This window comes from Nyctereutes procyonoides, unplaced genomic scaffold, assembly GCF_905146905.1.
Source record: "Nyctereutes procyonoides isolate TBG_1078 unplaced genomic scaffold, NYPRO_anot_genome, whole genome shotgun sequence".
NCBI classification, from domain to species: domain Eukaryota; kingdom Metazoa; phylum Chordata; class Mammalia; order Carnivora; family Canidae; genus Nyctereutes; species Nyctereutes procyonoides.
This window is the reverse complement of record NW_026575047.1, coordinates 17,641,579-17,666,669: the sequence shown is the minus strand read 5'-3', so window position 1 is coordinate 17,666,669 and position 25,091 is coordinate 17,641,579. Positions and strand designations below refer to the sequence as shown.

The following is a 25,091-nucleotide window of genomic DNA, read 5'->3' as shown; positions in this document are numbered from 1 at the left end:
AACCGCTAAGTGCCAGGTGTAGGCAGATGCCCACCTTCCAGGAAGGCCAGAGGCACCCAACCTGGGCCACTCCAGGCTGCAGGAAACCACAAAAGTAAACACGCCAGACCAGCATCAGGACACAACCGGGCCTGGAGGCCGCGCTTAGGGAGGCAGCTAACCAAGGGCAAGTTGTACTCAACAAGAGAAGCAATTGGTTTCTCTGTCATTTGCACCAGTCTGGGACAAACAAGATAGCAAAGCCACCCGGTCACAGCATTTCAGAAGATAAAGAACAATGATTTAAAAAAAAAAAAAAAAAAAAACAATGATATATTCACGGGTGTCCCTTCCTCACTACCAAACTCCAAGCTAAACACTATCATCATCGCCTGCCCGAAACGTAACAGCCTACGTGGCTCTCGGCTTCCACCCAAGGTGTACATCAGCCCACAGCGCCCTCAAGTTCTAGTTCATGGCCTCTAATGACTTCTCAGAGCACTTAAAGCAAATGCAACCCCAGTCCCTTGCCTCCAGAGCCTGCCCTAAAGGGCCCAGCCCAGACTGCCCCCTCCCTAACTCGGCCCCAGGTCCCAGCTCACCTATTCCAGTCACACCTGCCTTCTTCCCACTGCTTTAACACGCCCACCTGGAGCCACCTCCAGGCCCCGGTCCCCACAGGTGCCTCTGCCAGGCACATGTTGAGCACCCTTACTGCTCAGATGAATGCCACCTCCTTGTCACCCCAGCCCCTAGTCACTCTCTACCAAAGCAGCTTGCTTACTTTTCTCCCGAGCACTAACCACCACGTGAAACTACCTTGTTTATCTCTTTGCTTGCTTCTGTGCAGTCTCCCCGACCTGGAATCAGAGCTCCACGAAAACAGGGACCTGGTCGGCCTTGCTCATTGCTAAATCCTCAACTCCCCGAACACTATCCTGGCACTACAGGAATATCTTTGTTGAACACATTTGTTAAACGACTTGTTGAATGAGTAATAGCTATAGACTTGTTTTCAGAAGGCCAAAACATGAAAAAACTTGGTTTCATATAAACCGTATTTTACAAAAGGATTCCTTATCTAATGCATTTTTAAATATTTGGCTTACAAAGCTTCAATGTACACACCTTTTTTTCCTATTTTTTTAAAGATTTGATTTGTAAGTAGCCACTACACCCAATGTGGGGCTCAAACTCCCAACCCTGAGATCAAGAGTCACATGCTCTACCCACTTAGCCAGCTGAGTACCCCAGTGTGCACACTTTTTAAAGGATAAAACTATTGTGCAAATTGAACGAACTCCTTCAAGGCATGAACGGTATTTGGTACATAGAAGTATCCAATAAACAGCCAGTGAATACATGAGCACTGGAAAATAATACAAAGCATAAACTATATGAAACTGCACTTGAATTTGAGAACACAGCAAATGTGGATATATTTAGGTCCATTTTCCACTTTACCTGACTGAATAACATATATATTTAAAATCCACTAGCAAAACTAGCAATAATCTTAGCCATTATCTTTACAGGCAGGTGTGAATCCAAATAAATTCAGAAAGTTATCTGGCACCTCTACAGCAGTCTTAACTGATGCATAAAAGACACAGAAGTAATCAACAGAAATACTCAAAACTGCCAGGTGGTTAGGGACATCTGTGGGCTTTAGTATAAAAAATCATGATGCTTGAGAAATTCATTTTTATTTGTAATCTATACAAAAACTCACATACCCTTATGAAAGGCTAATCAAGAAATCACACCTCTATAAAACCTGTCCCATCGCCTGGGTGGCTCTGCAGTTAAGTGTCTGCCTTGAGCTCAGGACATGATCCTGAGTCCCACATGGGCTCCCTGCATGGAGCTGCTTCTCCCTCTGCCTGTGTCTCTGTGTCTCTGCCTCTCTCTCTCTCTCTCTCATTAATAAATAAATAAAATCTTAAAAAAAAACAAAGCCTGCCCCATTTGTCATATAATGCACACCTGCCCTACTATTCCAGGTCATGTCCAATTTAAAAGAAAAGTGCGTCTTAATTTTTCCTTTTTTCAACATAAAATTCTTCTGTTTGGGCTCTATTCCTAAACCATGAAATTGCTCTACATATTCAATATTCATACAATTTTAATGTGGCACCCAAGAAAAATTCCTGTTCAGGTAACCATCTGTACCAAGTGATGTCCACTCTCTTTTCTCTTTCCCTACCAGGTGTTGAGCCAGTTTGCAAAGGTCAAAAGAGAAAAGCAATTAGATGTGCAAGTGTTTGTGTGAGGTGTTCACATTCATTTGTGTGTTCTTGAAGGGTCATTCTGAAATCAAATATAAATGTACTTTGGGATTATGCACATTGTCTTATTTGCATCTCCTGTTTCTGCTTTTAAAATATCCCCTAATATATAATGCCAACTGTGTTAATGCCTTATCTCTTAGCAGTAACCAAATTAGGTTCCGTGGAAAGTCACTCTTAAAATCTATAACCTCAAGAAATGGACTTTCAAGTAATTTCATATTCTAAGAACTCAAAAGACATGTTGTCTATAAAAATCAATTTCAGGATGCAATTTATAATCTCACAACACCTGGCAAAAATAAAATATAAAATAACTACATTTTCTGCTGACAACTGATAAATTTGCTCCAAAAACATATCATAGTTTTGTTGTTCTGTAGTTTAACTTTGGAATAACATGATTCAGACTTCAGATGAAGTTACCAACATACAGTTCATTTAAATAACCTTTTCAAAAGTATTGCCAGTTGGAGGAAACAGATAATCCTTATAAAAGTTTCTTAGTGTTTTGTTTGGGGGGGGGGGGTTTCTTTTTTTTTTTTTTTTTTTTTTTTTTTAATAAAGCTTTGGTCTGGTGTTTTCACCATCAACTCCTAGGCCAAAGTAAACAGAAGTCCACCCCACTCCAGTAGCGAAAACATCTTTATTAAATATGTTTTGGAAAAGTAAGTAAAATCATAAAACAGTACCAGCAATGAGTTTTTCTGGTTTTTAGGGTTTTTTTAGATTTACTTCTTACTGATTTTGAGGTTAAAAAAAAATCTGGTAAAATAGGTTCTCCCTCTGGTTTTGTATAACCACCTTATTTATCTCTTTGCTTACTTCTGTGCAGTCTCCCCCAACCTGGAATCAAAGCTCCACGAAAACAGGGACCCGGTCGGCCTTGCTCATTGCCAAATCCTCAACTCCCGGGATGCCCGGGTGGCTCAGCGGTTAAAGCATCTGCCTTTGGCTCAGGTTGTGATCCTAGAGTTGTGGGATCCAGTCCCACATGGGGCTCACTACAGGGAGCCTGCTTCTCCCTCTGCCTGTGTCTCTCCCTCTCCCTCTCTGTGTCTCTCATGAATAAATAAATAAAATTAAAAAAAAAAATCCTCAACTCCCCAAACACTACCTGGCACTTAATAAATATCTTCGTTGAACACGTTTGTTAAACGACTTGTATACAATTGTACACTCACTGCCTTTCATAACCACATACAAGTAGACTCAAATCCTCAACCCAAAATAAAATATAATCCGACAACACACCTTGAGTTACTTTTTTAACTACCTAACATCATTTTTTTTAAATTCAGCATTATGTATAAAAGCTAATTTTTCGAACCAGAAAATCTGCACGTTATCATTCTTTTTTTTTTTTACAAAACTACAAGTCAAAACTTTTTCATTTCAGGAGGTGAAAGTTCTGGGGAGGAGGAGAAGATAGGATGCAGTGCCTAATAAATAATTTGGTTTCTGTGTCTCTGTTTTATTAGCACTTAAATGATAGGCAAAGCCTTATGCGGCTCACGGACAGGTACTTATTATAAAACGGGCACTCGGGAAGCACTGCGCAACTGGGAGATCCAACCACCACTAATTATTATCTGTAAAGGGTCACAGAATGGCTAACCCAGTCAGTTTATTACTCAACCTGCCAGAGGCCAGGAGCAAGCCCTGCTAGGAGGAGCCCGGGAGGGTGAGAAAGGTGCCCTGCTGCCCTTGGAGAGGCTGCGAGGGATGCATCCCTCGCACACCCAGGTGCCTGGTACGGGGGGGGGGGTCGGGGGGTCGGGGGGTTAATAAAAATAATTCTACGTGTTCAAGCCGGTGGGAACTCGAAAAATCTACTCCAGCCCCTCCGTTGTAGCAGTAGTGAAACTGGCAGGGATGCGTAGCGCTCAGCTATTCTCAAAGCGCTACCGTCCTGAAGATAAAACTTGATGGAAATAGAATTCACATCCCAAACTCACACCGCGGAAGGCACGGACTTCGGGGGCTAACACAAAGGGCGGTCGCCGGGGCGCGGCAGGCGCAGCCTCGGGCACGGGCACCCGCACCCGACCCGGCGGCCGGCACAGCGCGGGGCCCCAGGTGCCACAGCGGCCTCACCGTCCCCACCCGCGAAATGGGCCGGACGCCACCCGGGCCCCGCCGGCCCGCGCTGAAGGAGAGACGCGCCCGGGGCCCGACGGCAGCGGCGCCCGCCCCTCCCCGCGGCTCGCGTCCCCGCGCGGTCAGGCCCCCTCCCCCCTTCCTCCCCCTCCTCCCTTCCTCCCCCCCTCCTCCTCCCCCTCCCCCCTCCCCGCCCCCGGGGTCCCCAGGACCGCGGCCGCCCCCGCTGCCCCGACGCCGCCTACCTTGGCCACCCAGCTGAACAATGGTGACATCGCGCGCCGGGCGGCCGCTCCCCTCCCGTCGCTCCGCTCACTCCCGCCGCCGGCCGGTGGGGCGCGGGGCAGCCGGGGGCGCGCTCGGGGCGCGGCGGGGCGCGGGCATGATCCCCGGCGGCGGCGGCGGCGGCGGCTCCTCCCCGCTCCGCGCCGCCCGCGGAGGTCGGCCCGCAGGGCTGCCGGCGGCCGAGAAGGGAAGTGGGTGGGGAGAGCGCGGGGAAGGGGAGGGGAGGGAGGCAGGGAGGGGGCGGGAAAGGAGGGCAGGGGAGGGGCGGGAGGGAAGGAGAGGGGAGGGGTGGGAGGGGAGGGGCGGGAGGGCAGGGGAGGGGAGGGGAGGGGCGGGAGGGAGGGAGGGGAGGGGGGAGGGAAGGGGGAAGGGGAGGGGAGGGGCGGGCAGGCAGCGGCCGGCGCGCCCCCTCCCCGCGCCCCCCACCCCGCGCCCCCCACCCCGCGCGCGCCCCCACCCCGCGCTCCGGGCGGGAAGCCGGGACTCTGGGGTGCCCCGGGCGGCGCAGCCCCGGGAGGAGGAGTCCAAGAACTTTCAGAAAACTCGGAATTCCTCCCTCTGCGGTCTCTTAAAAGCCCCAGAGTTGAGCGGCCACAAAGCCGGGCCAACTTTCCCGGGGTTACCCCCACCCCCACCCCCACCCGCGTTGCTTTCTAAACGCTCGAGATAGCTGCCAACAAAAGGACTAGTGTTTCCCCAGCCCCTAATACCTTTATATAATCAAAGGTGGTTTTCCTGGAGTCCGAAAACTAAGCTACTGAGACGAGGATGGGGGGGGGGGGGGTAAAGAAGCTCCGGCTCCCGCCGGCCGGCGGCGTTCAGCCCCGGGAGAAACATTTCACCAGTTTTCTCCTCTGCCAAGGCAGGCTGGTAAGACAGTGTGGTCCGTTGATAGCCACAAACGTTAAGGTAAATTTCTAACTCAAGACACTCTAGAGTTCGACGATGGGGAAAAAAAAAAGTCCAAAGGTCTAATAGCCAGTGTGTGAATGCACGTGTCACGTTGTGCCACCCACTGAGCTCATCAGGCCAGAAAGCAACCAAGATTTTGCTTCTGTTTCCTTTTAGTTGCGTTGTGCATTATTTTCATGATGGGCCAACAGAACACTTTAATGATGTCCAAATGTCTGGCATCTGAGTCAGGTGGGTATATTATCTATTGCTGCATAGTAACAAAATACCCCAAAATCAAGAAGCTTAAAACAGGGGTGGGTCAGAAAACCGGGAGCATCTTAGTTGGCTGCTCCGGCCCAAAGTCTCTCTTTATGTTGGGTTCAAGCTGTTAGCTGGGGCTGAAGCCATCTCAAAACTGGAGTGGGACTGAAGGATTCACTTCCAAGCTCACTCACACAGTCTGTTCCTTGCAGGCTGTTGACTCGGGGCTTCCGTTTCTTGCTGCATCAGGTGGTCCCCTCCATGGGGCTGCTCCTAAAATGGCAGTTCGCATCCCCCAGCACAAATGATCCAAGAAAGAGCATATGTCCAAGAAGGAAATCAGTCATTTTATAAACTGATCTCAGAAGTGACAGCCCAAAATTCCTGCTGTATTCTATTGGTTAAAATGCGAGGAAATGATTCCAGTCCACACACAGGGCAAGAGGGAATTACACACCACTGTCATGACTGCCAGGAGGAGAGGATTGGGGGGGGGGGGGATATGTCATCTTTTTGTTTCTCCTTCCAGGTGGGATGCAGAGGGAAAGCCAGGAGTGCCAGCATTCTAACAGGGTCCACCTGGGTAACTGAAAAGGGCCTTAGGAGCATCTTAAGGAAGTGCTGCTCTTTCGTGCTTGTAAGCAGTGATTGACATTCCCTAAAGAAATTCAGAGCTAGGGCACCTGGGTGGCTCAGGAGTTGAGCATCTGCCTGTGTCTCTGCCTCATTCTCTCTGTGTGTCTCTCATGAATAAAATAAAATATTTTATTATTATTTTTAAAGATTTTATTTATTCATTCATGAGAGACAGAGAGAGAGAATGAGGCAGAGACACAGGCAGAGGGAGAAGCAGGCTCCATGCAGGGAGCCTGATGCAGGACTCGATCCCGGGTCTCCAGGATCACACCCTGGGCTGGAGGTGGCCCTAAACCGCTGAGCCACCCGGGCTGCCCTAAATAAAATATTTTAAAAAAGAAATTAAGAGCTGGGGGCACCTGGCTGGCTCACTTTGTAGAGCAAGTGACTCTCAATCTTGGGGTTGTGAGCTGGAACTCCATTTTGTGGGTAGAGTTTACTTAAAAAACTAAAAAAAAAAAAAAAAAAAGGTAACTTTAAAACGAATAAAGAAAAGAAATGAAGAGCTAAAAGGGGGGGGGGGGGATTTGCAGCAGTTTGACCAAATCCTTCCCTGTTAGCAAATCACTTCCCCATGCCAGTAGAAGAGTTCAAGGCTGACAACTCCATTACACTGTGAGCCCTTCTGCACTCCACAACCTTGCTACTCAAAGAACCAGCAGCCTGGACAGTACTTGGCAATCTGTTAGAAATGCAGAATCTGGGGGATCCCTGGGTGGCTCAACGGTTTAGCACCACCTTCGGCCCAGGGCATGATCCTGGAGGCCTGGGACTGATTCCCACATCGGGCTCCCTGCATGGAGCCTGCTTCTCCCTCTGCCTGTGTCTCTGCCTCTCTCTGTGTGTCTCTCATGAATAAATAAATAAAATCTTTTAAAAAAATGCAGAATCTGGGGCGCCTGGGTGGCTCAGTGGTTGAGTGTCTGCCTTCAGCTCAGGTGGTGATCCTGGGGCCCTGGGATCGAATCCTGCATCAGGCTCTCTCCAGAGAGCTTGCTTCTCCCTCTGCCCATGTCTCTGCCTCTTAATGTGTGTCTCTCAGGAATAAATAAAATCTTTAAAAAGAAAAGAAAGAAAAAGAAATGCAAAATCTTGGGCCCTGCCCTGAATAATCCAGACCTACGGAGTCAGAACTTTCATGTTGTGATTCCAGATGGCTAGGGTGCACATTCAAGTTTGAGATGCACATATGAGAATCATTGGTGTGGGGCTTAAAATGAGCTTCTGGCCAACAGACTCTTAAGAGAACAGCAGAAACTGTTCTGTGTCCTGTGTCCCAGGGATGATGTGCACTAGCTCATCCAGAGGGAGACCTGGTTCCTAGGCAGCAACATAGTTTGATGGGCAGCTGAGGACCAGGTGGGACCAGCTGCACCCATGACAAATGTCACCACACTCCATCACTCCAATCCCCAAACTGAACTCTACGAAGATGCCCATAACTTAGAAGCACCTTTGGGGTGACGATGAAAAGAACCCAAAATTGATGAAAGAAACGTGAAATATTCCTGACTGAGATAAATTTTCTGCCAGTTGGGGAGGAGATGGGGTGACAAAAAAGAAATTAGATTAAATTTAGGAGAATATAAATCACACTTCTCGCACAAGGAAAAAAAATTAAAGTCACACCAAATCGTGGATGTAACAATTATAATAGGAAAGCGCCCAGGCAGGTGAAATAGGGACATCAAGTCTTCATTGTTTAAACCTGGATCCAATTCTCCCTATACGCACATCAGGGTGGAGGCTCGTCAGTCAGACCTGGTTTGGACTTGCCCAAAGCTTACATATCCCCTAGACACACAGAGGTCTCCCTCTGCCCCAGATCTCTCTTCCTGATCCAGAACTGTGTAGAATCATTCATTTCATGGGAACGTAAGGACCTTTGCATTGAATAGACTTGCCGGGCAGGAACATGCGGAGCTCTAACACCAAACAGCTTAAGAAATCTATGAGAAGGGTCTTGTTTTAATTACTATCACCATGCGTAGTCACAGTGCAGGAAGAAACTCTGTTATAATTGGAATTATATTATCTGTTATTATTATCAATGATCTGCTATAATTTGGAATTTCATTAAAGGGAAACTGTTGGGATCCCTGGGTGGCGCAGCGGTTTAGCGCCTGCCTTTGGCCCAGGGCGCGATCCTGGAGACCGGGGATCGAGTCCCGCATCAGGCTCCCGGTGCATGGAGCCTGCTTCTCCCTCTGCCTGTGTCTCTGCCTCTCTCTCTGTGACTATCATAAAAAAATAAAAAATAAAGGGAAACTGTTAACATCAGACAATATACTGATTCCACATAATAATGAAACAATTTTCCTTAAAACACCATACTCCCTCCTGGCTGAAAAAGAAAGTATCCTTTCCCCTAAGAAACTATATATTCCCCCCAGGAAAGGACTGTACATAGACCAGGGACTGGTTATTTTTAACAGCTCCTGAGTGATTCTCTTCCAATCAGAACTGAGAACCCCTAGACAGAATAGTCATTGCTCAAAGATGCTGATGGTTCCCAGCCCTGATCGTCCATCAGAGTTGCCTGTGATGACAGGGGGTAGGTGGGGAAGGAGGGTGAATAAATGGGCTGCTTTGGGGGCAAGGACCTCAAAGGGCAGGCAGGTCACATAAATGCATGAAGAGAGACAGGTGTGAGACAATAAAGGACTGAACGAGCTGTGGCATCTCAGAGATGGGACACCCAATTATTACAACTCCATCCAAGCAAGCAAAATGTGTCAGCCAACTAAATTCACCCAGAGGTCAATACTGGTGTTGATTCTAGCTCTATTTAAAGCTTGGAAGAGTGGATGTATGCATGTTCCTTCTCTAACAGGTGAGTCTGTCAGCCAGGATTGAGAACCTCTTTTCACAGTTCTAGATGCCTTATTTAAAAAAAGAAAAAGAAAAAAAGATGTAAGGGGTGCCTGGATGCCTCAGAAGAATGTGTGACTCTTGCTCTCAAGGTCACGAATTGAAACCCCACATTGGGTGTAGAGATTACATGAATGAATGAATGGATGGATGGATGGATGGATGGATGGAATTAATTAAAAGAAAAAATAAGATATGGTTGCTCTCTGAAGAGCAATAGGCTATCCAAATAGGATGGCTGAGATCTAAATGAACAGGATCTATAGAAAATCCAAGACTGCTGTCTTTCTAAGTAACTTTACAAGGATGACTTAATCTATTTTCCTGAGACATTAAGGGAGGACTTGAAGATGGATGGGAGATCCTAGGAACTGGAAGACTTGCTTCCCTCCTGAGTCTGACCGGAACTCCTCCACCCAAGAAGTCCCCACCACTGCTGCCCGATTCTCCTGCCATCTTCCTCCTTTGAGAAGGAGCAAGAAGCAAGGACTGCGAAATCGCCTGTGAGAATTCCAGAGGACATGCACCTCCTTGGCTGTGCTGCACCAACTCAGAGGTGGAGGCACAGAGGGGGAAGCATGCAAAAGCATGACCTCACTCTGCCAACCTCTTCCTCCCCACAAGACCTGGCTAAAAATAGGGCCGTTGTAATACTAGGAAACTCAACGTGCTTTCAAGTGAATCAGAACGACTTGGCAACTATGATCCTGACCAACCAATGACAATATGGTTTTCTTTTCCACACCGTCAAGCAATTCTCTGACACCAGCTGGGGGTCCTACAGTTCACCTCAATTCTGACACTACTGACCTGGAGATCCCCCAGGTTAAGAGCTAGGTCCCACACAAGACTGGGCCCCCCTACACACACAGTTCCCATGACAATCACAAGGCCATGTTGTCACCTGAGCTTCTAACGGACCAGCCACAGGTCCTCACAACCCCCTCCTTGGGTTTGATTAATATGCTAGCTAGCCTAGCTCACAGAACCCAGAGAAACACTTTACTTACTAGATTACTGGTTTATTTTAACAGGCTATAACTCGGGAATGGCCAGATCAGAGAGATGCATGGGGTAAGGCCTGGACGAAGCACATGGGACTTGCATACTCCCTGGGAGAGCCACTGTCCTGGCATCTCCAGGTGTTCTCCAACCCGGGAGCTCTCCAAACTCATTTGGGTTTGTAATGGAGGCTTCATTACCTAAACTTGATCAATTAAATCACTGGCCCCTAGTGACTAAACTGAAACTTCAGTCCTCTCTCCGCGCCACTCCTCCCCCCGCCAAGGTCCAGGGGTAGGATTCAGGATTCCTACTCTCTAATCCCATGGTTGGTTCCCTGGCAACCAACCTCCTTTAGGTGACCAAGGGGCTTTCCAAAAGTGGCTTCATTAACATAACAAAAGAACACCTTCATTGCTCTCTTCACAGGAAATTCCAAGGGTCTTAGGAGCTCCCTGCCAGGAAAGGGAACAAAGATCAAATATATATTTATTATAAATCACAATATTGCGGCAACTAATCAGAGATTTATTCCGTTCAGGGCTATTCATCGGCACCTATTGTGTAAAGCAACACGTGTCTTGGCAAGGAAGAGAAATGTGCTAAAACCCGAATCTTGACCTCAAGGGGGGACAGAGGATGGTAGCCAGTATTGTTGGAAAGGGAGAGAGTGAACAATGCCTTTGGAAAGGCCCCGGTGAAGCTCCACAGTTTCCAGAAAAAAATGAAAGATAACTTATGGCTATAAAGGAAGACACAGCTTCCTGGCTGGAAAGTCACAGGACTTTTTTTTTTTTTTCTTTTTTTAAGTAATCTCTACACTCAGTGAGGGGCTCAAACTCACAACTGGGAGATGAGGAACCCCAAGCTCTACTGACTGAGCCAGCCAGGTGCCCCAAAGCTTTAGAACTTTTACAGATGGTGATGAGGCTTTCCAGGAGCAGGGATCAGCTGGACAAAGGCAGTAAAAATACACTGCTTGTCTCTGGAAATCCAGCCTTACTACAGACAGAAATCAGAGCTCACATTGTAAAAAGAGAATTTTAGTAAATTCTAGTTTGGAGGTGTGCAGTTATCCCTCTCTGGCCTAAGACTTTGTTTCCAGAAAAAAAATATTTGCTGAGGATACTATCAAGTCCAAGAAAATCAAGCAACAAAATCCCTCTGTATGAACTGAAAACATATGCCATGAAAAAACTTGCACCTGAATGTTCTCTGTAGTATTATTCATAGCAGCTATAAAGGAGAAACGGCCTAAGTGTCCATCAACGGATGAATGGCTAAACAAAATGCAGTGTACTACACAACAGGGGATTATTTTGTCATAAAAAGTAATGAATACTGATACATGCTACAATGTAAATGAACCTTGAAAACATTATGCTAAGTGAAAGAAGCCAGACACAAAAGGTTACATATTGTATGATTCCACTTATAATAAATATCCAGCATAGGCAAATCCATAGAGAGACAAACTGGATTCATGGTTTCCACAGAACGGAAGGCTGGGGGGCGGGGGGGAATGGGGAGTGATTGCTAATGAGTACAGGGTTTCTGTTTTGGGGTGATGAAAATATTTTGGAACTTTTAGTATATTCACTATACTTAATATACTCAAAATATACTAAAAACCTAAATTTCATGGTATGTGAATTATGTCTCAATTTTTTTAAATCCCTCCAGGTGATGATGGTTTGTTTGTTTTTTTTTTTTTTTAAGATTTTATTTATTCATTCATGATAGAGAGAGAGAAAGAGATGCAGAGACACAGGCAGAGGGAGAAGCAGGCTCCATGCCGGGACTCCAGGATCACACCCCGGAACAAAGGCAGGTGCTAAACCACTGCGCCACCCAGGGATCCCTCTAGGTGATGATGGTTTAATGACTTTAGGTAAGTGGGCCTCTGATTCAGACCACAGCTTACACTCCAGCCCCCAAATTCACAGGCCTTCAGATCTGTACTGAGTTACACCACCGGCTTTCCCGGGATCATGACCCGAGCCAGAGGCAGATGAGCCACCCAAGTGACCGTCTATGAGGCATTATAATAATGGAATAATAATCCACACTTTAGAGGGCTAGTTTAGGATTTTTTTTTTTAAAGTGATCTCTACATCCAACTGGTAGGAGTTAGTTGGACAATTGGGTAGGTAGTCAGGGCCAGAGTCCCCAGTGAGAAAATAATGGAGTCAGGACAGCTAAAATAAAACAGCACTAACATCCTGTTTTACAGCTTAGGCAGGGCTGCACTAGCATTCTGCTTTGCAACCTTTGCAGAAATGACTTCTGCAAAACGTCCTAAAATAAGACAATTAACCACAAAGCATTTGTCAATGTCATGGGCAAGGGGCAATTAAGACCTAAGCCCCCAGATGTCAGACAAACAAGAGACCATCAGCATGTGGACATTAACCTAATAGGTAGATAGATAGGTGACCAAACCCTGATTGGCACTACTCAGCACACCCTCATAACTTAAGATAATTCCTCAAAAGACCCCATAAAAACCACTACAATTAGAAACTCTGAGGGCAACCCTCTCAGGCTCCCTCCCTCTCTGGAAGCTTTATACTCTCCCTCAATGAACTTTGTTTTGGTGCCCACTATTCTTCATCTGGTCTACCTCTTCATTCTTCAAAGCGGTGTGACCAAGAACCTGGGCACGAAAGGTAGAGAATTCCTGCAACACAACATGGGCCTTGAACTTACAACCCCCAGGATGGAGAGTCACAGACTGTACAGAATGAGCCAGCCAGGTGGAGTTTTAGGATGGGATGAGATGCATATGAAGCATCTCAGCCTGAATCTTTGCATATAATTGGTGCCTAAGAAACGTTAGTTGTAGTAGTAGAAGCAGTAGTAGTAGTATTAGCAGTGATTGCTGTTGGTTAGTGATGGGTATTTATGATGATTAACCTTATGGGTCCACTTGAATGGGCTAAGGGATGCTCAGTTGGCTGGTAAATAGTATTTCCGGGTATCTCTGTGAAAGTGTCTCTGGAAGAGACTGGCATTTGAATCAGTAGACTGCCTAGAGAAGATACCCCTCCCCAGCGTTGGGTTGGTATCATCCAATAGTTGAGGGCCTCGCCTCAATAGAACAAAAAGGCCAAGGAAGGGCAAATTTGTGCTCTCTACTTGAGCTGAAACATTCATCTTCTCCTGCCTATGGGCATCAGTGCTCCTGGTTCTTGGGCCTTCTGATTCAGACCACAGCTTACACTACCAGGCCCCAAATTCGCAGGCCTTCAGATCTGTCCTGAGCTACACCACCAGCTTTCCTGGTTCTCCAGCTGGCAGGCGGCAGATCATGGGACTTTATGGTTATGGATAACCATCTGACCCAATTCCTACAATAAATCTCCTCTTACGTACATATCTATATCCTATTGGTTCTGTTTCTCTGGAGAACTCTAAAACAGTACGTGCTATAAATGCAAAAATAAAACAGAAATGATGGGCTGGAGGTCTCAAGTTCGTGACTGGGTTTATAGACAGGACAAACAGTTGAGATCAAAGAGGAGATTGTATGTCAGCCAAAATTCATTTCAGGACGGGTGGGCCTCCCTGACTTTCAATATTTTCCTCTCCCTTTTTATGAGTTGCTAAGTCTAGCAGCATGACTGTGTTCCATTTGTTACTTTAACTCTGTCAGGCACACCGTGAATTGTCCAAGTTTCTCTGGTAAATTCCCATGATTCTAGCCAGGCACAGAACTGGAATGTGCCAGCATTCCTGCCCTTCACTTTCAGACACTTCAGAAATTCCTCCTTTGGCAATGGATCCTGCTCATTCCCACAACTACTCCCCTGTTCCTCTTCCCACACATCCCATCCTTCCTTTCTGTCTATATCTCTCACTTTCTCTCAAGCACATACAAGCAGTGATATTTTATTTTGTGGGTTTTTTTAATTTTTTTTTAAAGATTGTATTTATTTATTCATGAGAAACAGAGAGACAAAGAGGGAGGCAGAGACAGAGGGAGAAGCGGGCTCCCTGATGCGGTACTCGATCCCAGGACCCTGGGATCATGACCTGAGCCAAAGGCAGCTGCTTAACCAACTGAGCCACCCAGATGCTGCAAGCACATTTTAAATGATGGCAAATTCAAAGTGGAGTCTTTGGTTGGCAAGACCAAGTACCTGAAGACCAACTTCAGAATAAATGGTGCTGAATAAATTGATGAGTGAGTGAAAGAAAGTTCAAGGGGGGAAATGGAAGGATAAATTTAGTGAAGACTTATTTGGGGGTAGACAACAAATTCAGGTTATTAGCTAAAGAACATTCTACTTTGATGCATCTATATCAACGTTTGAATTAAGGCTCTAATTTTGTGTGGATTCTGGGCATCAGGCTGTAGTTTCCTGCTAGCCAAAATAACAGCAAACAGATTTTTTTTTAAATTTTTTTTTTATTTATTTATGATAGTCACAGAGAGAGAGAGGCAAAGACACAGGCAGAGGGAGAAGCAGGCTCCATGCACCGGGAGCCCGATGTGGGATTCGATCCTGGGTCTCCAGGATCGCACCCTGGGCCAAAGGCAGGCGCCAAACCGCTGCGCCACCCAGGGATCCCAACAGCAAACAGATTTAATAAGACATATTTAATGGCTCCAGACACCTTCAGTATGTTTATCAAAAAGCCTCACAAAATTAAAAGCTGGCTGCAGCCCAACTAGAAATACTAAGACTGCAGTATAAATTTAGTGAGCCATTGAATTAACTCTAGAGGGGACCAGCCAGTGACAAATCCCCTCAAAAGTAAAGTTCACATCAATTGCAGAATGCCTTTTTTTCTCTCTGCACTCAGCAGTCCTTTTTTTTTTTTTTTTTAGGATTTTATTTATTTATTTGAAAGAGAACACGAGCAGGGGGAGGGGCAGAGGGAGAGGGAGAAGCAGACTCCCCACAGGGCTCCATCGCAGGACCTCCTAAGATCATGGCCTGAGCCAACAGCAGACGCTTAACCTACTGAGCCATCCAGGCACCACTCAGCAATATTTTTAAAAAAGAAATTTAGAGGTGCCTGGATGGCTCAGTTAAATGTCCAACTGTTGGTTTCAGCTCAGGTTTTTGTTGTTGCTATTTTTAGAGATTTTATTTATCAGAGAGAGAGTGAGACAGCACAAGCAGGAGGAACAGCAGAGGGAGAGGGAGAAGCAGGCTCTCCATTGAGCAAAGAGCCCTACATGGGGCTCAATCCCGGGATCCTAAGATCATGACCTGAGCCAAAGGCAGACACGTATCTGACTGAGCCACCCAGGCACCTCTCAGCTCAGGTTTTGATCTCAGGATCGTGAGTTCAATCCCTGTGCTGGGCCTGGAACCTACTTAAAATTGGAAAGAAAGAAAGAAATTTACTTTATAACAGATTTATCTCTTCATTAAATATAACAATGGGGGATCCCTGGGTGGCTCAGCGGTTTGGCGCCTGCCTTTGGCCCAGGGCACGATCCTGGAGTCCCAGGATCAAGTCCCACATCAGGCTCCCGGCATGGAGCCTGCTTCTCCCTCCTCCTGTGTCTCTGCCTCTCTCTATATATATATATATCTATCATAAATAAATAAATCTTTAAAAAATATTAAAAATAAATAAATAAATATAACAATGAATTTATTAAAATGCTTATGACATTTCTAAACCAGTTAAATTAATATATTTGCTATTTTAATATCTGTTCCTCACTCAGTATTTTTGCTTAATATGTATGGTAATTGTGTTCACTTTTTAGCTGCTAAAACATTCCAAAAATAGAAACAATGTTTTTCTATTTTTAGCTCGGTCTATAAAGTTTAAGCAAATAATCAATCATCTTTCCAAAAATTATACACACATGTTTCAAAATCATGGAAAAACCCAGCAGCAATGAGTTCACAAAAGAAAACACTGAAAATTTAGTCATAAGATGTTTGACATCCTCACCCTGGGTTATAACTAAACATAGACGCTCAGCTTTAAGCTCAGACATTTTCACTAAAATTTACAATGGAAACATTAAAAACAGCACTTTGCATAGCACTAACTTTACCAAAAAATAACTTTTTTCTAAACTGCAAGTTGTGTTTCTCCTAAAAAATGAGATTGAAAAATATGAATTCCTACTTTCTGATCAAATACATTAGTGAATAAAAATTGGACCCAAACTCCCCTTTCTCCTTTCACAGTAGAGTATGATTTCTTTTTTTTCTTTAAAAGGTAGTTTAGTTTATCTTTGATTAGGATGATTTCCCACTTCTTTTTTATTTTTTAGGATTTTATAAATTTATTTTTTATTGGTGTTCAATTTGCCAACATATAGAATAACACCCAGTGCTCATCCCGTCAAGTGCCCACCTCAGTGCCTGTCACCCAGTCACCCTCACCCTGATTTCCCACTTCTAAAACAATTTCTATTTGTTCACTATCATCTAGTTCTTTAATATCATCAAGCTTCAATCCAGCAATCGTGCTCCTTGGTAGTTACCCAAAGCAATTGAAAACTTGGATCCACACAGAAAAACCCTGCACACAGATGTTTGTAGCAGCTTTATTTAATTACCAAAGCCTGGAAGCAACCAAGATGTCCTTCAGTAGGTGAATAGATAATAAACTGTGGCACATACAGATAATAGAATATTATTTACCACTAGAAAGAAATGAGCTACTAAGCCATAGAAAGAAATGGAGGAACCGTAAATGTCTATCACTAAATAAAAGAAGCCAATTTGAAAAGGCTGTACATACTGTATGATTCCAACCATGTGACATTCTGGAAAAGGTAAAACGATGGAGATAGTAAAAGATCAGTGGTTGCCAAGGGGTTGGGGATGAGAAGAGAGAGATGAATAGCACAGAGGATTTTTAGGGCAGTGAAAATTACCTTGTATGATGTTACAATGATGCATACATGTCATCATACATTTGTCCAAACCCATATATTGTACCACACCAACAGTGAGTCCTAAGGTAAACTTCGGATTTTGGGTGATCATGTTGTGTCAATGTGGGTTCACCAACTGCAATAAATGCTGTCACTCAGATAGCTATTTACTCCTGAAAGCTGGATGTAGGGGAAATCTCTATACTTTCTGCTCACCTTCTCCTGTGACCCTAAAACTATTCTAAAAAAATTAAGTCTTAAAAGAAAATTGAATTCCAAACACAATGGAAACTCTCTTGTGAATGTTCTCGCTCTTTTCAAAGCCTAAATTTGTATGTTTCAGTATTTTTGGATGACAATATTTTTGGAACCGTGCAACAAGCGCCTAAAAAGCAGAACAGTGACTCTTCCATGTTGGTTACTTGTGCCTGGTACAGAACCACGTACCTCTGCACAGTCACGCAAACAGTTGACATCTGTTTCCTTGCTATCATTTGAGATGCCCCCAAGTGTCCACCAAGCTGGGTACACTCGCACGTCACCCAGAGAAGAGCACCTGGTTATGCTCAACGCAACTGTCAGGTACCCAGGGCAAGCACACTTTCTAGAAGTTAAAACACAAGTGGCCCATTCTTGGGTCAATATCCCCCTAGAAACTTTAAGATAAAAGGTCCCTCTGGGGGGATCCCTGGGTGGTTCAGCGGATCCCTGGCCTGCCTTTGGCCCAGGGCGTGATCCTGGAGACCCGGGATCGAGTCCCGCATCAGGCTCCCTGCATGGAGCCTGCTTCTCCCTCTGCCTGTGTCTCTGCCTCTCTCTCTCTCTCTATGTCTATCATGAATAAATAAAAAATCTCTTAAAAAAAAAAAAAGGTCCCTCTGGGTTCACAGCTTAGTAAAGTAATACAGAAATTATCAAACAAACCATCACCTGCCTCCTAGTCTCTATACACAGCTAGAGGAGGTACACAGCTGAAAACCATTTCTGTTCGCTTTGGCAGGAGATATAAGGGATGAGACGGTGTAAGAAGGAAATGGCTTCAAAAAAAGAGAAAGAAATGGCTTCTCCTTTCCCTTTGTGTTCACATCTCCTTTGATTTTTTTTTTATTTTTATTTTAATTTATGATAGTCACAGAGACAGAGAGGCAGAGACAGGCAGAGGGAGAAGCAGGCTCCATGCATCGGGAGCCCGACGTGGGATTCGATCCCGGGTCTCCAGGATCGCGCCCTGGGCCAAAGGCAGGCGCCAAACCGCTGCGCCACCCAGGGATCCCCTCCTTTGATTTTTCAAATGCTTATGACTAAAGAGGTCTGAGACACTGCTCTCCTCACCTAGAATTTTTCAGGCATGACAGAGGTTATGCTCTGGATGAGGTGAAGATAAATCAGCTTTCCGAGGAGATCTGAATTCATCTAAAGTGGTCTGATTGATTTGCACACAGTCCTTTGGCGTCCTTCTCTCCATGGAGGTTAGCGGCAGCAGGGGCTTGGGATGGACATCCAGGTGTGCACCAGCTTCTACCTCCATACGACTGTCTGTGATCTCTCAGGCAGCTCAGGCTACATCTCTGGGCCTGTTTCTACTGTGTACATTTCAGAGGTTAGACTCAAGATCTCCAAGGGCCCTTCCAAGCTTCCTTCAGGAATGCTAAGGAATATGTGCTCAATTAAATGCCCAGGATGGGTTCATGCCTGGCAGCCTTAGCTCAGGGTCAAGGCAGAACTAAACACACCTGCTCACCGATCTCAAGATCCTAATGTCACAAGGATGCCAAAGCCCTTGGAGCTTTTCAAGAAACCTAGAGTTGGCTCCTTACCTCAAGAGAGAAGTTTGAGAGAATGAATGCCTACAACTCAATGGTAGGGGTCACCTGCCTCCTGTCTGAGTTACTCCTTCTCCAAGATCAAGGGTCAGAAGGAAGGAAATAATACCTACTGAATACTTACTGCATGCCAGGTATTTTCATATATTATCTCATTAATTCTTACAACAACCCCAAAGTCTCATGACCCTAACTTCTGCTGCCCTGCAAAGCTGCTGGGTCAGGACCTCTGTCCCAGTGTGTCCAGATGGTGGTACTCCTGCCCCAGCTGGGTCTGGAGGGCAGGGGAAATCAAGCCCAAGAGGATTTTTCTCAAACCTTAAGATCTGATGGAGTTCTGCCTTGTAGTTTGGATTTTTTTGGGGGGTGGTGGTGGTTATCCTATGCCTGTTTCACCATTGTGTTTTGGAAGCATATAATTTGTTTGGGTTCACAGCTTAGTGAAGAATTTGTCTCAGTGTGTCTCAGGATGAATCATATCTCCAGTCTCACCCACATCCGATTTAGATGATATTTAGATGAGACTTCGGACTTCAGACTTTTTGAGTTGATGTTGGAACAAGTGAAGTCTTTGGGAGTTTGAGAATGGAATGAATGTGTTTTGCATGTGAGAAAGACATTAATTTCGGGGGGTCAGGGACAAAACGCCATAGACTGCATGTTCATATCATCCCCAAATTCACGTTGAAACTGAATCCTCCATGTGATGGTATTGGGAGGTGGGGCCTTTGGGAGGGGATTAGGTCATGAGGGTGGAGCCCTCATGAATGGAATTAGTGTCCTTACAGAGAGACCCCACAGAGCTCCTTGCCCTTTCCACTATGTAAGGACACAGCAAGAAGATGGCCTTCTATGAACCAGAAAGTGGTCTTCATCAGACACTGCATCTGCCAGCACCTTGATTTTGAAATTCTCAGCCTCCAGAACTGTGAGAAATAAATTTCTGTTGTTTATAAGCCACTTAGTCTGTGCTATTTTTCTTATAGTAACCTGGAGGAACTAAGACAAGTAAGGACAAGTAAAGATAATAGTAATAGAACATAATGTGGATTGAGTACATATTGTGTACGAGACACCACTAAGCCAGCAAACCTTTGGAAAGTGCTCACTACGGGCCAGGCATTGTTCTGAGCATTTGCAATACGCACGTAGGACCAGGGTTACCCCATTTTGGATGGGCAAGCTGCAGGGGCAGAACCCAGATTCAGGCCCAAGCACCCTGTCAACTTAACCACTTTACAACACAGTCCCTAATTATCTCAAAACTCTGCTGCACAGTATTATTTATTCCATTTGTCAGACAAAGAAGCTGAGGGTCAGAAGGGTAACATACCTGGCCCGAGGTCAAGTCTGGGGAGAGCTGAGCCTCTCGCCACAATGGAAGGTAAGCAACTGGTCCTAAGTGCTATCGACACAGGGCTACATGCTCTAAGACTTCTTCTGGTCCAGAGAGGTTCTGAAAACACCCACCAGCTTCCAGTCACAGCAGGCTTTGTCAGGGAAGAGGTCCTGCCCCTTCTGTGGGGCTGGAGGCTGAGCCAGTGCCAGCTAGGCTACATGGAGGTAGGCTTGAAATGGGATTCTAGTGAATAATCAAATGAAGGAGAGAGGATGAAAAGAGAAAAGAGGATGAAATGAGCCACAAAACATTCTCTTTGGGTCCGATAAAGCAAGGCCTTTCCCAAGGCTACCAATGGCCCAGGGCTAGCAGGAAGGAAATGAGGTCTGCAGAAGGTTCTCCACTAAGGCCACTCCGGAGACTGGTAACCCCACCTGATCCAAACCCGATTTGACCAGGGACAAAGCAATGGCTGGGCTCCTGGGTGTGGAGTTGCTGGCAGCAGTCATCCTTCCTGTGAAGACTTGGCTTGGCTAACGGGGTAAAGGACCCTGACCTCCCAGTGCCCAGTAAATTAGCTGGATGGGGTATGTCCCCCACCAAAACTCAATGACAAACTGATTCTTGAGTTAGAGGCAGTCAGTGGGTCTCAGACAAGGTTTCCTTCCAAGAAGCACATCACCCTCCTCCTCCTCTCCACCATGACACTGCAGCACCAGGTTGGCCAAATCATCAATGGTGCACACAGTCTCTCTGGGGCAAGAAATGTTGCTATCTAGGTTCAATTCATAGTTGGTACAGAGTACATATACTTGATGATTTCAAGTATCCAACTCCAGCCCACTACGTGCGTAGCCATGAACTTAAACCACTGAAGCACCCATTATTTCATTGTCACTTACATATACCTAGTGCACACCAGTGCAACACTAGTCCCTTGGAGCTGGTGCGGTAAACAAGCCACCTGCCCCCCAGAGGAACATCTCAGGGTCCAGTGGGCCCAAGCAGCACGTAAACAGGAAACTGCGCGGCTGAGTGAGAAATGTTGCAACAGGGAAAAGAGAAAGTGCTTTAAAAGCGGACACAGAAGGCCTTGGACCCAACACTGGGGCCTCTGAACCCACCTGGAAGCAGTGAGGACGAAGAATGCACACAAAGTCCAGGCAGAAATGAGCCACAAAACAGCAATAAAGGAGTGAGCTTATCCCTATGCTACAAAAGAGCTGAATCTGATAGTGGACTTTTCATTACACACAACATTCTTGTTTTCTAAGGTTTTTTTAAATTATAAAATATTTCAAAAAGATCAAATAGAATATTATGATACTCAGGACGCCTAGGTGGCTCAGCGGTTGAGCATCTGCCTTTGGCTCAGGGCGGTACCCCAGGATCGAGTCCCACATCAGGCTCCCTGTATGGAGTCTGCTTCTCCCTCTGCCTGTGTCTCTGCCTCTCTCTGTGTCTCTCATGAATAAATAAATAAAATATTGTTTTTAAAAAAGAATATTATGATACTCATGTAGCTACTACTGAGTTTTAACAGTTTTAAATCTTTTGCACAAGTATGTATATATGTGTTTCTTTTTAAGACATAATTTGTAGAGTTCTCCCTACATTCCCAGAAGTGCCCACCCTCCCGTGCTGGGTCTATCTTTCCCTCTGTTTTTATATATTATCTCCCTAATTAATCTACAAACAATATATATTCATGTTTTGTGCTTTTAAATTTTTTCCTACATGGTATCGCCATGTATACTATATTTTTTGGCAGTTGCCTTTTTTTTTTTTTATAACTCAACACGTTGTATTTTAACTGCTGGAAAAATTCAGTTGCAACAAATTATTATTCCATAATTTAATTATCTATTCCATTTTTTTAAAAGATTTTATTTATTTATTCATGAGAGACACAGAGAGAGAGAGAGGCAGAGGGAGAAGCAGGCTCCATGCAGGGAGCCCGACGTGGGACTCCATCCGGGTCTCCAGGATCAGGCCCTGGGCTGAAGGCGGCGCTAAACCGCTGAGCCACCAGGGCTGCCATCTATTCCATTTTTTGACAGACATATAGAACTTTTCCTTTTTTTTTTTTTTTAACCATAGCAACAACACCCTCTTACTTCTCTCTCTGCACACATGTCCACAATATCTGCCTGGAAATGGAACTGCTGGATCACAGGTATCCACATCTTCCAGTCTACTGCACATGGCCATACTCCTCTGCAGAACCGCTGTGCCAATTTATACTCCCACCGTGCCTACTTCTTCACATCCTTGCCAGTCCCGATGTTACCAAGCTTTTAAATTTTAAAAATCTGGGCACCTGTGTGGCCCTGAGTTGTCTTGTTTTAAACTGATTTAGAAAAATTCATTATCAGGGCACATGGATGGCTCAATGGTTGAGCATCTGCCTTTGGTTCAGGTCCTGATCTCAGGTCCTGGGATAGAGTCCCACATCGGGCTCCCTGCAAGAAGCCTGCTTCTCCTCTGCCTGTGTCTCTGCCTCTCTCTCTGTGTCTCTCATGAATAAATAAATAAAATCCTTAAAAAAAACAAAAATTAAAAAAATTAAAAAAATAAAAATTCATTACATATTTTATTTACTTATTCATTTTAAGGAAGCCCTCTGCCCAACAAGGGGCTTGAACTCACCACCCTGAGACCAAGAGTCATATGGGCATATTGAGCCAGTCAGGTGCCCCTGGTTTATATTTTCTTAATGGTTTCATGTCTCCTGCCCTCAGGGATAGTCAAAGAGGCATCTAAAATGAAGAGTTATTGTTCATTTAGTGTAGGGAATACCTACACTAAATGATTAATTACTGTCCTGGAAGTGTTAAAGACCATCAGAGGAGCTCCAAGCCCTGTGGTGATCACAGGCACACTAAACCAAACACCAGCTTATTACCAAACATAGGGTGATTTTTATTATTTTTTATTTATTTATTTTTTCATAGGGTGATTTTTAAAAGTATGGCGTTTTTTGTCCAATTTTTTGTTTAATTTGTTTGGTTTATTTTGGTTCAGAATTTGACTTTTTATCATTGCTTCAAACAGTCTTGAAAAAATCTATAAGAACATAACCACAAATCATCATAACTATTAATAGCTTCATAACTAAGTCTATAGACTATAACTATATAGTCTATATTAGACTAGAAAGTTATCATCTAGCTAAACCTCTTTATTTATAAGTGATGAACCTGAAGTCTGAGAGATTACATGATTCATTTGTTTAATAATTCAATAGACATTTATTGAGTTTCTATTCTAACAGATATCAGTTAGGTGCTTACTATGTGCCAGGCATTAAGCTAAGAAATTCATATAAATTTCAACATTAGACATTTATTTTTTTTTAAGATTTTATTTGTTTACCTATTCATGAGAGACACAGAGAGAGAGAGGCAGAGATATAGGCAGAGGGAGAAGCAGGCTCCCTGCAGGGAGCCTGACGCAGGACTTGATCCCAGGACCCCAGGATCATGACCTGAGCCAAAGACAGACACTCAACCACTGAGCCACCCAGGTACCCTCTAAACATTAGGCATTTAAACATTAGACACTAAAAATTTAGACACATTTGATGTCTCTGACAACAGCTTCAAGAGGTAAAATATGAGAAGCTAAAGAGGTGGCTCAAGGTTTTTAAGTAGAGGAAAATCAGGGTCAAGGTACAAAGATTTTAAAAAGATTTAAAAAAAAAAAAAGGACACAAAGATTCTGACCCCAGCAATACTTCCAGTCTTGTCATAGGATACACCAGTGATGCTTGGCCTGAGTTCAAAACACAGAGATATGAACCTTATTGAAGAACAAGGCCCTGCCATTTGCACAATATGATGTCCTCCTTCACAGATGAGATCCAGTTCTTCCACTAAAGAGGGCAATGGATGGGCATAAGGAGCTTATGCCCACACCTAACAGAAACTCATCATTGACCTTCGTGGTCAATGATCCAAGACAAAGAGTACTTATATAAAGAACCCACCACAGGGTCAGCTCCAGGGGCAGAGTAAGTACGTGGACGTCATGGTCCCTGTCCCTTCTGGGGCTCACAGTGTAGAGGAGGAGACAGGCATTAAGCAAGTAAGGAAAGCAGTGGAATATACAATTACCAAGTATGCTAAGTGCTATGAAGGAAGGAACACGGTAATGTGAGAGAGAAAGACTTAGGGGTAAGAGACTTAGTTCAGAATGTGTAGTCATTGATGCTAAAACTGAGATCTGAATGAGGAAGCCATGTCACGAGTCAAGAGAAAAGCGTGGGGGATCCCTGGGTGGCGCAGCGGTTTGGCGCCTGCCTTTGGCCCAGGGCGCAATCCTGGAGACCCGGGATCGAATCCCACATCGGGCTTCCGGTGCATGGAGCCTGCTTCTCCCTCTGCCTGTGTCTCTGCCTCTCTCTCTCTCTCTCTCTCTCTCTCTCTCTCTCTCTCTGACTATCATAAATAAATAAAAATTAAAAAAAAAAGAGAAAAGCGTGTGCAAAGACTCTGTGCAAAGAAAGGGGAAAAAATATATGTGACTACAACAGAGTGAGGTTGAAAGGCGCTCAAGATAAAGCTGGCGATAAAGGCAAGAGACAGACTACCCAGGGCCTGAGGCTGTGGTCAGTATTGAACTTTATCCTCAGTGTAACTGGGGCAGTATTGGAGGGTTTAAGGAAAGGAATCACGTGGCTCAATCTTCTACTCTGGTCACTCCTACACCACATGGAGGATGGAATACTGGGGGGCAAGATGGGAATAAGAGAC

At 45.0% G+C, this 25,091-nt stretch overlaps 1 protein-coding gene across 5 annotated transcripts in view; it reads right to left on the bottom strand.

The window, feature by feature from the left end:
- TBC1D1 (TBC1 domain family member 1) overlaps nt 1-25,091 on the bottom strand; it is a 237,772-nt gene that overhangs the window by 151,834 nt on the left and 60,847 nt on the right. The window contains exon 1 of one of the 5 annotated variants that reach the window (XM_055326537.1): nt 4,613-4,757. The exons of the other annotated variants lie outside the window; for them this stretch is intronic. Coding sequence (XP_055182512.1) covers nt 4,613-4,642 — 30 coding nt within the window. The 5' untranslated portion in view covers nt 4,643-4,757. Of the gene's footprint in view, nt 1-4,612; nt 4,758-25,091 lie in introns of those variants that run through there. 5 annotated transcript variants of the gene reach the window in all.